Genomic DNA, 14244 nt, shown 5'->3' on the forward strand with positions numbered 1-14244 from the left:
TTTGACATAGTGGAAGATATGTTTTTCATGCTAAGATGGACCAAGATATGTGTTCATTGGTTTTGCAAGAGGGCGGCAGGTAGCCTAGTGGTTAGAGCTGACAAGGTAAACATGTTGTTCTGCCCCTGAACAAGGAAGTTAACCCACTGTTCCCTGGTAGGCCATCATTGTAAATAAGAATTTGTTCTTAATTGACTTGCCTAGTTAAATAAAAGTTAAATAAAATAAAAATAAAGTCTGTTATGAGGTTCATTTGTTTTGCAGTATGTTCAAATTGAGCTTTATTTATACAGCACATTTCAGACATGGATGCAATGTCTTCACAGGAAAAAAACACTGAAAATAAACAGAAATATTTACTACACAAACACAAGAGGATAAAAAACAGACTAATGAGCATCCTAAGGAAAATCCATTGATTAAAATATTAACAATTAAATGCAATACTCAACCATAACTAGATGGACAAGCCAGCACAGGTGTAACACATACTGACTAACGAGGTGACACCAATCAGTGCACCCTACGTGCTAACGAGCTATAGGTGCTAAAGTCCAACCTCAAAACATAAATGGAAAAACCAAAGCCTGTAACACCTTCCCCTTTAAGACAACAAATATATCCTATATTTTTGTTGGACAAATTTGCTCACCACCAACAGAAAACAACTTCCATTTCTCATTATAATCAACTACAATGCTTCGCCTTCTACAATATAAACATGGTGTTTACTGGCTGTCAACAATTAAAAACATTTCTAAATAATAACATAATCGTATCTTTTCTCCTTTTTCTTTCTATAGAATCCTAAAACTCATTAGCTTCTAGAACTCTCGTCTTCCGAAAACTCACTAGCTTCTAGAACTCTCGTCTTCCGAAAACTCACTAGCTTCTAGAACTCTCGTCCCATTGGAACGAGCCCAAACAAAACTAATCCCCAATACAGAAAAACGTGCAGTCAAAATAAATTGTGATCCATGGCAACGCACTGGCTAAACGCAAAACACGAATCTTTTTGACTGCCCACCCTTGAGAAAATCAGCAACCAAGTTGTCCTTACCGCGGACATGTGCGATTTCAAGAGGAAACTCCTGCAATATCCGTAGTAACTTTCCACCTCACTGCAGAGCTTCTCTCTCTTTTCCAGGTTCACTAGATAGGCATGTTGTTGGATCTGGGCCCAGTCCCTAATGTCATGCTCTATTAAATTTGGGTTGGCACATCTGAGAATGCAGGGCAACAATGTCAGTATAATTGTACCCCAAAAAATTGTCAGTTGGTTGCATAAATAATTATCAGTACTAAATGTTACATGAAATGTAAATATGAAATATTTGGTTGCATAGTCTACTTTCAACATCTTTTCAATTACATTTTGCTAGGTGCGATAGCCCAATGTCAAAACACAGTTTTAACGTTTCCAAAACAATAACCAATATGCAGAAACAGTTTGGGATAAATTAAAAACCTCAACATAAAATGTGCTATATACACAAACATCTGCAACAATAATCATATTACTCGTATTTTTTTTTAAACAAGCACCTTATAAACTGCACAAGCACCAGAAACGCTGTTGTTTTGACAAGTAGCAATAAATCACTGATATCTATTAAGGGGGGAATCACGTTGTACTTGCTGTTGAAACTAACAACTAAAAAAAACACATGGAAATGGGAGATATCTGTTACCTCGACTGATTAGAGGACAACCTGCAGAAGACAGTCAGCTACATTTTGGAGCGATGCATTTAAATGTAGGGGTCGCTAAACAAAGGAACGCAACACTTATTTGTCATCACTCATCGATATCATGTTGACATCAATTGCTCGAGAGGAGGGAGATGAGGTTGCACGTCCTGTTAAAACTAACAGCTCAAAAACCACATGGAATCTGGGAATAATGTTTACATCAATGGTTAGAGGACCATTTGTAGAAAACAGCTAGCTACATTTTGATTCAAGTGGGTCACCAATGTGGTAAGTGTAACACAGCTCTTTTTTTTGTCACTTTTTGTTAAATCACATAAATAATACTCTTTCAATTCAGAGCCTGGATTTTTCCCCTGAGGCTAATATCCATATCATGCTGAACTCAATAGAACGGGGCAAATGTTTAGGTTCTACATTGTGATATCATTAAAATACTCCTTCTACAACGTTAAAATATTCTACATTGTGACATTATTTCATTGATATCATGAAACAAGTCCTTCATGCATGTATTTTCTGATGTGTAATCAGAGAACATTTATCATAGTATCTCTTGTCACATTGAGAACAGCTAAAAGGTTTCTCTCCTGTGTGTGTTCTGTAGTGTAGAGTCAGTTTGCTAGATGTCGTAAAACTCTTCCCACATTCATCACAGCTAAACGGTTTCTCTCCTGTGTGTGTTCTCTGGTGTAGTGTCAGATTGCTAGATGTAGCAAAACTCTTCCCACATTCATCACAGCTATAAGGTTTCTCTCCTGTGTGTGTTCTCTGGTGTGATATCAGGCTGGTTGACTGAGTAAAACTCTTCCCACATTGAGTACAGCTATACGGTTTCTCTCCTGTGTGTATTCTCTGGTGTGATATCAGGTTGCTTAGCTGAGTAAAATTCTTCCCACATTGAGTACAGCTATATGGTTTCTCTCCTGTATGTATTCTCTGGTGTACAGTCAGAAGGCCAGATGAAACAAAACTATTCCCACATTGATCACAGCTATAAGGTTTCTCTCCTGTGTGTGTTCTCTGGTGTATCATCAGATTGTTAAATGTAGTAAAACTCTTCCCACATTGATCACAGCTATATGATTTATCTCCTGTGTGTGTTCTCTGGTGTGATTTCAATTGTCCTGAGAAAACAAAACTCTTCCCACAGTCAGAGCAGCGGTGAGTTTTCTTTCCTTTGGGTCTCTGCAGGTGTTTCTTGAGGTGTCCTGATCTGCAGAGACTCTTCTCTGCCTCGTCAGCATCATGAGGTTGTTGAGGCTCCCCAGAGGATCCACGATAGTCACGTCTCTCTCCTGTGTAAACAACAAAGTCAGACAGATGTTTAACCTGTTGGGGCTAGGGGGCAGTATTTACACGGCCGGATAAAAAACGTACCCGATTTAATCTGGTTACTAATCCTACCCAGTAACTAGAATATGCATATACTTATTATATATGGATAGAAAACACCCTAAAGTTTCTAAAACTGTTTGAATGGTGTCTGTGAGTATAACAGAACTCATTTGGCAGGCAAAAACCTGAGAGATTCCTTTACAGGAAGTGGCCTGTCTGAGCATTTATTTGCTTTCTTTGACATCTCTTCCAAAAACTGAGGATCTCTGCTGTTACGTGACACTTCCCACGTCTCCAATGGGCTCTCAGAGCCCGGGAAAAACCTGAATGACGTAATTCAAAGCCCTGGCTGAAACACAGGAGCGCTTTTGCTAAGTGGTCTATCAGCACACAAAAGGCTTAGGCGGGTGCACTGTCTGCCCCCGCCTTTCTGTTTTTCCCTCTATTTACAGACAGGCAGATTCCCAGTCGGAATATTATCGCTTTTCTACGAGATAAATTGCATAAAAAATGATTTTAAACAGCGGTTGACATGCTTCGAAGTACGGTAATGGAATATTTAGAATTTTTTTTGTCACGTTATGCGCCATGCGCACGACCGTGATTTACCATTCTGATAGTGTCTAGAACTCACGAACAAAACGTCGCTGATGGAACATAACGATGGATTATTTGGGACCAAACCTACATTTGTTATTGAAGTAGAAGTCCTGGGAGTGCATTCTGACGAAGAACAGGAAAGGTAAGACCATTTTTCTTATAGGAAATATGATTTTGGTGAAGGCTAAACTTGCCGGGTGTCTAAATAGCTAGCCCGTGATGGCTGGGCTATGTACTTAGAATATTGCAAAATGTGCTTCATCCGAAAAGCTATTTTAAAATCGGACATATCGAGTGCATAGAGGAGTTCTGTATCTATAATTCTTAAAATAATTGTTATGCTTTTTGTGAACGTTTATCGTGAGTAATTTAGAAAGAAATCAGAAGTAACTCTGTGCTGACTATTTTGTTCTAATACCAGATTCGAATTGACGCAACCTAACAATGTCCTGCTTAATATGTTTGTTTTATCGTCTCAAATCAACTGCTTTATACTTTTAAAAAAAACACTTCAACCAGTGAAATGTTCTTTGGTTAGCTTTTCCCTGACAATGAGGGTATGTACACTTAGTGTATGCCAAATTAGCCCATAACTTCACCCAACAACAACATAGACCTACTGTAGGACCCATAACTTCACCTAACAACAACATAAACCTACTGTAGGACCCATAACTTCACCTAACAACAACATACACCAACTGTCTTTACCAGAGTAATGAATGAAGAAGCAATTTGTTGCATGTAGTGATATTTGTCATTTGACTGGCATTCAGAAAATGATTTCCTGGATCAGCTGATGATAGCTGAACATGTGACTGTAAACTAAACAGCTACAGTATTAAGTATTATGTGTAATTATTGAAGAACCACATTAATGACAGTATCCATTTGGGTATTGTGAATCAACTTAACTTGTTATGGATAGGGGGTAGTATTTTCACGGCTGGATAAAAACCGTACCCGATTTAATCAGATTATTACTCCTGCCCAGAAACTAGAATATGCATATAATTATTAGCTTTGGATAGAAAACACTCAAGTTTCTAAAACTGTTTGAATGGTGTCTGTGAGTATAACAGAACTCATTTGGCAGGCCAAAACCTGAGAAGATTCCAAACAGGAAGCGCCCTCTCTGACCATTTCTTGGCCTTCTTGATCATCTCTATCCAAAACAGGGGATCTCTGCTGTAACGTGACATTTTCTAACGCTCCCATAGGCTCTCAGAAGGCGCCAGAACGTTGAATGATGACTTTGCAGGCCATGGCTGAAAAACAGTAGCACATTGGGTAAGTGGTCGATCTGAGAACAATGAGACTGGTGCGCGCGTGCACGAGACGACTCCATGTTTTTATTTTCAGTCTTTGAATGAAAACAACGACTCCCGGTCGGAATATTATCACTTTTTTACAAGAAAAATCGCATAAAAAATTGATTTTAAACAGCGTTTGACATGCTTCGAAGTATGGTAATGGAATATTTTTGATTTTTTTTGTCACGAAACGCGCCGGGCGCGTCACCCTTCTTTACCCTTCGGGTAGTGTCTTGAACGCACAACAAAACGCCGCTATTTGGATACAACTATGGATTATTTGGAACCAAACCAACATTTGTTATTGAAGTAGAAGTCCTGGGAGTGCATTCTGACGAAGAACAGCAAAGCTAATCCAATTTTTCTTATAGTAAATCTGAGTTTGGTGAGTACCAAACTTGGTGGGTGTCAAAATAGCTAGCCATGATGGCCGGGCTATCTACTCAGAATATTGCAAAATGTGCTTTCACCGAAAAGCTATTTTAAAATCGGACACCGCGATTGCATAAAGGAGTTCTGTATCTATAATTCTTAAAATAATTGTTATGTTTTTTGTGAACGTTTATCGTGAGTAATTTAGTAAATTCACCGGAAGTGTTCGGTGGGAATGCTAGTTCTGAACGTCACATGCTAATGTAAAAAGCTGGTTTTTGATATAAATATGAACTTGATTGAACAAAACATGCATGTATTGTATAACATATTGTCCTAGGAGTGTCCATTGATGAAGATCATCAAAGGTTAGTGCTGCATTTAGCTGTGGTTTTGTTTTTTGTGACATTATATGCTAGCTTGAAAAATGGGTGTCTGATTATTTCTGGCTGGGTACTCTGCTGACATAATCTAATGTCAGTCGGTCAACTTCGGTACAACATACTATGGGGAAATAGAATCATTCCCCATGCCGACCCAAACGGATACTAAATGAAACGGCCCATGGCAGACCACCCAGACCTTACCCCGCAAGATGCGTCAGTTTTGTCAATTTATTCATTGTCTTTTGTTTGAAACATTCCTGTCAATGTTGAGTAAGGACGCACACCTGATTACGCATATAGAAGTAGGACTAGTCTGCCTGACGTGCGCACAAATGTAGGCCTATAAATTTTCCCATTTGGGGATGTCTGATAGTATTTCTGATTGTCTTAACGCACCACCACTAATGAGTTGTGGAGCTTCTCAAAAAAAATCTTCACCTCAAACAGCTAATAAACAAAGTCTGATCAAAATCAATTGTAAATGACAATAGTTCAACGTATTTGAAAAATATTTCCAGCTCATGGCCTTTCGATAACCACTCAGCACGAAAGGGAAAAATGTAATGCTCTGATCCAGTGGAAATATTATAAAATACCTGATTACTTCTCATTATTTGCACAAATAGCAGACAGCTGTGTCTGTCCGAACTCACTGACAGCAGGAAACTGAGGGCCCAGAATATTTTATACAATGTTGCACGCTTGCTATCTCGAGTTTCGGGCTGACCCAGTTGATAATTGATACAATGTTTGAAGTTCATTCTAGACAGGCCATGTGCAGCAAATGTGATTTATAGGATATTTATTTTTATCAGGATATTTTCTACCTGCAGGCTGCAATGCTTTTATTTGTTGGCTTTATGTAGGCTATTTTTACATAGTTGGCAATGGCAATAAAAGTTACTTATAGATTTGTATAATTTTTATTTAGATTTAGATATTAATCTACATTCTCACAGACAATGATTTTGAGATACTATTATAAAAGAAATGAAACTGTTCTGCTGGATGCTCTGGCCGAGGAGTAGGTTTGATCCGAGCATTCTGACCTCACAATGGTACCCAAGTTAACTGGCTACTTCCAGACACAAATGAGACCACTCTGACCATTTTACTCGCCCTAGCAGAGCTGGTTAGGCAGTTTTCATGTTATCCAGAGCGTTGGTGACTGTAACTGTGCTGCTGGAAAACATTTAATTACACTTTTTTGCCTACATTTATTGACACCTGGACATATTCAACGGGTGTTGAGCGCTAGTAAATTCATTATTCTGCTCTCTGGTACTCAAACGAGAGTGCTCTGAAATCGGAGTAGATAGCCAGAGCGAATTTATGAAAGCACCCGAATGTCCATGGAGAAAGCACAACGACTATACCGTTTAGCTAAGCTAAGAATGATGGGAATAATCAAGTCAATAAACGTTGGGTAGTTAGTTAGATAGAATATAGTTAATATACTGGCAAGTTTGATGTATAAGTAGCCAACGTTAGTTAGCTAGTTAACATACCGGTACATACTGCTGTAATGATATGTTATGTGGTTCATAAGGACAGCGTAGCTAACTAATTATCATGAGTTAAAGTAATTACTTTTCAAATAAGTTATTACATTGCTCAACATTTTCATAACATTTGTCATAATCGTTAAAGAAATGAATTTGTATCGGATCTCGTTGGACTTCGGCTGCATGTTTTCCGCCATTTTCTTCATATCTGAAAACAATGTGAAGCCACGCCCATTTCCTGAAGAATTGCACTGAAATAGTGTCCACTGCTTGTATATTTCGTATTTTGGCGAATGTAGTACGACATCCAGGAACCTTTGGCATACTAACTATATCCATACTTTGACCAACAAGCATACTATTACTCAATTTACACCACAAACAGTGCTGTTAGTATTCAAACACAGCTCAGGTCTCTGGGCTGCCAGTTTTCTTCTGTTTAAATCCTCGTTTTTAAAAAAGCCACACATCAATCAACCAATCTGCAGTTGAAACAATAACAAAGCTGTAATTCCACCACTGTTTTGGTAATAAGATGATGGATGGGGCTGGAGAAATGTAACTGGTCTCAAATTCATAGACAGACCTACAGATGCAAGGACTGACTATCCATGATAAACATTATAGTTTTAACCATGTTGAGGCTATACTGTGTTGATTTACATTGTTTCTAAACATTGGAGTAAAAAAAGCTTATTTGGGGATCTGATGGGTTACAACAGTTGAACTAAGCTCATGGGGCATGTGTTATATTCTTCAAGAATCAATGGCTATAAATAAATAATTTAAAAGTCTAAATATGGATGTAGCAATTGCAGATTTCCCCTTTAACACCACACATCAGTTCAACAACTGCAGAGTTTGTGCCTATGTATTTAAGACAGTACTTACTAGTGTGAACCAGGGTCCGTTCATCCTTAGAATCATTGGATGCCTTAAGATGCCTTTTGGAAACCGGGCCCAGATATCCAGTTTCCTCCTCTTCTTCCTCCTCCTTTTTCGATGTGACAGTCATCTCCCGCTCCTCATCTTTCACTCCAAAAACTGCATCCTCCTCTTCTTTTACTCCAACATCCTCTTCCTCTTTCACTCTGAACGCGTCATGCTCTTCTTTCACTGTAACGTCTTTCTCTTCTTCTTTCACAGAAACAGCTTCACCCTCTACTTGTTTTTGTATTGTAACATCCTCCTCCTCTTTCACTTCTTTAGCTGGAAAGTAGCTTAGTGAGCTCATGGTCGGGGATGTTAGCTAGCTAGGCTAATGCTAACTTAACAAGCCAGCTAGCTGACCAATAACAACAACGTAAATATGAAATAAAATCGGATAACTAACTAGACAACAGAAGTGAGTTTAAAACAAAGTGGCTAATATACACGAAAGCGTCTAAAGAGCTTTATTGGTTCGGCTATCTTGTCTAGCAAGCTACTGAGGTGGCTGACTGACTGTTGCTACTGTTGAAAGAAGCGTTCCGTCCACTAGATTATACGTCACACTATCGTCATTGCCTTAAATTCCCACATCGCCATCGGCTGACTGGAGTGGGTAACGCAGTTGAGTAAAACGTATATTTAAAATTTGCAGACAAGTTCAATGTACGAAGCATGAGTTTTTGGTCCTGGGGATAGGAATGTATAAAGTTGACATTACATCATAAAATCCACCTTTTACATCATACATTAGCAATTTATGTTTTAGTAACTACTGTTGTTGGTTTGGAGTCAAATAAGCCACTCGTTATGTTATTTGCCGAATCTCCGTTTTCCATGTGGGTTTTACACTAGCTAATGTTCCCTCTTTCAAGTTGGTAGCTAACTGGAAAATCAAATTGTATTGGTCACGTACACATGGTTAGCAGATGCGAGCGTAGCGAAATTCTTGTGCTTCTAGTTCTGACAGTGCAGTAATATCTAACAAGTAATCTATCAATTCCACAACAACTACCTAATACACACAAATCTAAAGGGGTGAATAAGAATATGTACATAGAAGTATATGAATGAGCAATGGCTGAGCGGCAGTGGCGGACTGGCCGTAGGGAGCACCAGGACATTTCCCAGTGGCCTGAGGGTCGTTTTGGCCTGCCGTGAATAATCAACTTGACAAGCGATAATATAGCAAACAGGAATGAGTTGACAGAGAATCCACGCATCAGGCGCAACTCTCACTCTCTTGCTGCAGTGTCCCTGCGCAAAAATTACATCAGGTCTCTCCGCGACGCACATAGCAACCGTCTACCTGCTTCTCTACGGATAACAATTTAGACAAGTCGCACGGCGAAATGGACGGTCAGAAAAGGAAAGATGGAGCAGAGAGGGAGAGAATAAAAAAAGAGAAAGGCCCTTGCCACAGACGCAGCTAAATTCTGCAAAATAAGCGACATATTCGCCAGGAAGGCACCAGGTCAGTCAAAAACACTAGCTAAAACACACTCACTGACACACGACACCCAGCATGGCTAGCTAAGTAGCCTAGCTAATAATAGTGACACAACGGCCGGTAGGCTAAACAGTTTGCACGTCTTATATCTTCGTGGATGAATTATATCATAGCAATGAGTGCAACGTAGCGATCATAATATGACATTGAAGGCAATATGTTTCAACTAATAGTAAACCTAGACTATGGACTTGCCAGGATTCGGTCATGACTCATGCCACATAAGCTGGGGAAAGTGCACATACAGCAAAACAGGCTACAGTAACGTAACCATAATACGTCCATGAATTTAACACAGTAGCCTGTGTGACACAGCACAGGAAATGACAAAGATCATTAGCACCATTAGTACCAGCATTACAAGTTACTACAATAATATACAGTTCTGTGAAAAATTAAGAGACCACTCCAAATTAAGAGACCACTCAATTTTTTTCCAGAGCTGTATTAATGTAGCCTACTGATACAGTGATGATAGTGAGTATGATAATAGAGTATTTTCTTTGTAAAGGTGGGGAAGGAAGCAGCAGCAGCACTAGAGCTTCAGGTGGTCCTGCAGAACTGGAGATGGTGGTCAGTTCAGAGTCAGACTCAGAGCAGGAACCTTCAGGTACAACTTAAGAGCACAAACCTAAACATGTAGGCTATGATTTTAGATGAGTATGTACTTTATGAGATTATCAGTAGGACTGTAATTGGGGGGCATACAATCGATGACTGCACAAGTAATACAAGATTCAATTTAGGTTATTTACAATGTTAATCTCATTCTTGTCATGCGTGCTCCCGCTCTCCCCAACATTACGCACTCAAGCCACTTTCAGTACGCACACCTGACTTTCCCCGTCACGCGCATCAGCGCTCATTGGACTCACGTGGACTCAATTACTTGTGTAATTTCCTTCCCTATAACTGTCTGTTTCCTAGCTCTGTTCCCTGCTTCGGGATTGTTTGTCATATGGTCTTGTTTATCCGTGTGCTGACGCTGTTCCTGTCGTGTTCTTTGTCCATTCCAGAATAAAATGTTTGACTCCCCGTACATGCTTCTCCTGTCCGGCGTCGGTTCTTACAATTCTGCAGAACAACCAGATGTGCAGAGGGAGAGATTCAGAGCCCAATACAGGGAAAATAGAAAGGGACAGCGAAAGCACTGAAAATCCATTTGATTATTTTGCCCATCCTCAGTCCAAGGATTTTAACTTGTTTTTTTCAGTACCACCCAAAACAAACCCCTCAAAGAGTCATTCCCAATGTATTCCAATCCAAAGATGGCACAAACAGAAAACGTCTGACATAGAATGAAGTAACTCACTCCTTGTTCTGCTCAGTATGTCTTGCATTCGCAAAACCTTCAGCCAGTGATAGTGCATTTGTCAAAGGAGGCATGCAGGCCTGGAAACATGCCCATCAGAAAGTACAGGAACACGAGAGAAGCAAGACCCATAGAAAAAGTGCAGAAGCCTTTATCCTCAGAGCCAGCAAAGCAGACACCATACCCCTCTGAGTTCAACGAGACCAGGTCAGAAAGAGGAGGCAGGTCATGGAAGGTGTGATTGATGTAGTTAAAGTTATTGGTAAATGTGGGCTTAGCTACAGAGGACACAGACACGAAGCTGCATATAACTTGGAAAACATGGCCGTCAATCATGACACGTTTCTTGAGCTTATATTGTTGCTAAGCAACTATGATGTCTGCCTACAAGATCATGTTGGTGATTGCATTGGAAAGAGCAAGAAGCAGATGGGAAATAAAGGAAGAGGGTCCTTAGTAACTATGACGTCCAAAACAACAGCAAATAAAGTAATTGAAGTCATCAGAATATTGATTCAGTAGACAATTGCTGTTGAAGTGAGAAAGGCAGGGATGTTGTCAATACGAATGGACACAACACAGGATTTAACATCCAAAGACCAGTGTGCAGTAGTTCTGCGATATGTCACTGATGTTGTCCACGAGTGACTCATTGCGGTCATTGACTGTGAGTCATCGACTGGACAGTACTTTGTGGACCTGGTGAAACAGACCCTTGAGAAGATGGACATAGATATCAAACAGTGTGTTGGTAATGCAACGGACGGAGCAGCTAATATGCAGGGACAATACAGGGGCTTCTCTGCGTCGCTCACAGGAGAGTCTCCTAACCAAGTACGCATATGGTGTTACTCACATGTCCTCAACCTTGTGCTAACTGACACCACTGGGGTTGGTGTGGCAAGTGAATCCCTTTTCTCACTACTGAATGACATTGCAGTGTTCGTTCAAAGATTCCAACAAGCGCATGAAGCTATGGGAGGAAACCAGTGAGGACAGGAGGCACGGACGGCTTGATGTAATTGGTGAAACAGGCTGGTGGGCCAAAGACGAGGCCTTGAGGAAAGTATTTGGAAGCTTTGACTGTGCACTTTCCATGGGTGTGGTCATCACTATGGAAAGAATTGAAAAGGAAGTGGCCATAAAACCTGCCATCCGACCAAGGGTACAAGAATGCTCTCCTAAAATATGAAAACATACTTACAGCTGAGGTTTTTCTCAGGAATTTTGAGCAGACGTCCCCTCTCTCTAAATACTTGTAAACAAGTGGCATGGATATAGTAACAGCACAGCACTTGGTGATGGGAACATAGGATAACCTGAGAAAGTGTGCCCGAGACTTTGAGGGTGTGAAGAGGGCAGCAGACAACTTTGTTGAGTGGGCCAATGGCATTCTGGAGGAGCAGCAGGACTATGAGGCCGGAGCTCAGACTGCTCTCCCAGAGAAGAGAACAACAACAAAAAAGAAGAGAAAACCAGGTGAGTTGGCAGAAGACGAACCGACATGGATTACAAAATCAAGATCCACATTGTGGTTCTGGACACTGTTGTTGAAAGTATTCACCGCCGTTATGCAGCAAATACAGTGCTGTGTGCAGATGTCTCCTGCATGAATCCCAAGCCTTTTCCTTAAGAGCCTTCCAAAGACAACCATGAAGGAGCTCAGCAAAATTGCTTACTGGAATTTGATGAACACGCCACTGTTGAGGCATTGCAGGCTGAACTGATCAGCTTTGCACAACAGTGGGAAAGACTGAAACAGTCAGCATTGGAGGAGAACAACAGCAGGGCTGCCGCCGCCACCAGTGATGTATCAGGGGAAGGCTTTGAGGATCCTGATGAAAGGGTGGAGTTGGTGAGCAGAGGTTGTTCCACATGTAAAAACAGCCCGATATGCTGCTATCTTCTCCTGTCTCAGTACAATCTGCTCACGGATGCGTATCACATCATTGATTTATGCTACAAGTTCCTCCTCACCCTATCCATCACTCAGGTGGCTTGTGAGAGGACCGTCTCCACCATGAAATTTGTGAAGAACCGCCTAAGAACCTCCCTCACTCAAGAGAACCTTGAAGTGTTCCTTTTGATGGCAATAGAGAAGGAGATTATTATGGGACTTGGCAAAGATGATATCATTGACAAGATGTCAGAGAGCAGTGAGTTACTGTGCCGCCTACTGGTTTACTAGTGGTAATTACTTCCTGGTTACTCTGAAGTAGCTATGCTATGACTCTTCCTTAACAGGCTGACAAGGGGGAAAGAAAATTTGCTGTGAGTTAAAGCTTTTGTACAGAGGCATGTTTTTGGGACTTTCATATTATACTTGCAGTTATGTAGCCAATGTTAAATTTCATTGACTCAGTGTATAGATGTGTTTATTGTTGTGCTGTTTGCTTTATGGACACCAGTGAGTGAACATTGTAATCTAACATTTTTTGTAGAGGAGTGCTTTTTCGATTTTTGTATTATACTTACATTGTTGTAGCTTAAGTTCAAGTTCAGTGAATGTGTGTGAAGTTTTATCCATTTATTAAAGTGTCCAGTGATTGGGTCAGGAGAGCCTTACAGTTGAGGGCGGTGCAGTTGCCATACACAGGCTGTGATACAGATGCTCTCGATTGTGCATCTGTAAAAGTTTGTCAGGGTTTTGGGTGACAGGCCAAATTTATTCAGCCTCCTGAGGTTGAAGAGGCGCTGTTGCGCCTTCTTCACCACGATATCGGTGTGGGTGGATCATTTCAGTTTGTCTGTGATGTGGACTCCCAGGAACTTAAAACTTTCCACGTTCTCCACTGCTGTCCGTTCGATGTGGATAAGGGGGTGGTTTCCCTCTGCTGTTTCCTGAAGTCCACGATCATCTCCTTTGTTTTGTTGACGTTGAGTAAGAGGTTGTTTTCCTGACACCACACTGCATCTTCTTTAGGAGTGCTATTTTTACCCTGTCGACTACTGATCATTCATCCACACTGCATCTTCTTTAGGAGTGCTATTTTTACCCTGTCGACTACTGATCATTCATCCACACTGCATCTTCTTTAGGAGTGCTATTTATACCCTGTCGACTACTGATCATTCATCCACACTGCATCTTCTTTAGGAGTGCTATTTTTACCCTGTCGACTACTGATCATTCATCCATACTGTGTGTCCCGTCATTGCAGGTAATTTATGACAAATGTAAAAAGTATATGTTTTATAAACTCATGAACACCAGCCAGCCAGCCAGCCCGGTTTTGTTGGTGTAGGTGTATTATACTTCTTCACCACCAGAG

At 40.6% G+C, this 14244-nt stretch overlaps 1 protein-coding gene across 1 annotated transcript in view; it reads right to left on the bottom strand.

The window, feature by feature from the left end:
- Positions 1-1997: 1997 nt before the first annotated feature.
- Positions 1998-14244, bottom strand: part of LOC115177759 (zinc finger protein 180-like) — a gene marked incomplete at its 5' end in the record, with an annotated part of 42332 nt that continues 30085 nt past the window's right edge. Inside the window, 2 exons of the mRNA XM_029738733.1 lie at positions 1998-2787; positions 3438-3445. Of these exons, the coding sequence (XP_029594593.1) occupies positions 2214-2787; positions 3438-3445 (582 nt within the window). The remainder of the gene's footprint in view (positions 2788-3437; positions 3446-14244) is intronic.

Source organism: Salmo trutta, chromosome 38 (assembly GCF_901001165.1).
Source record: "Salmo trutta chromosome 38, fSalTru1.1, whole genome shotgun sequence".
Classification (NCBI taxonomy): domain Eukaryota; kingdom Metazoa; phylum Chordata; class Actinopteri; order Salmoniformes; family Salmonidae; genus Salmo; species Salmo trutta.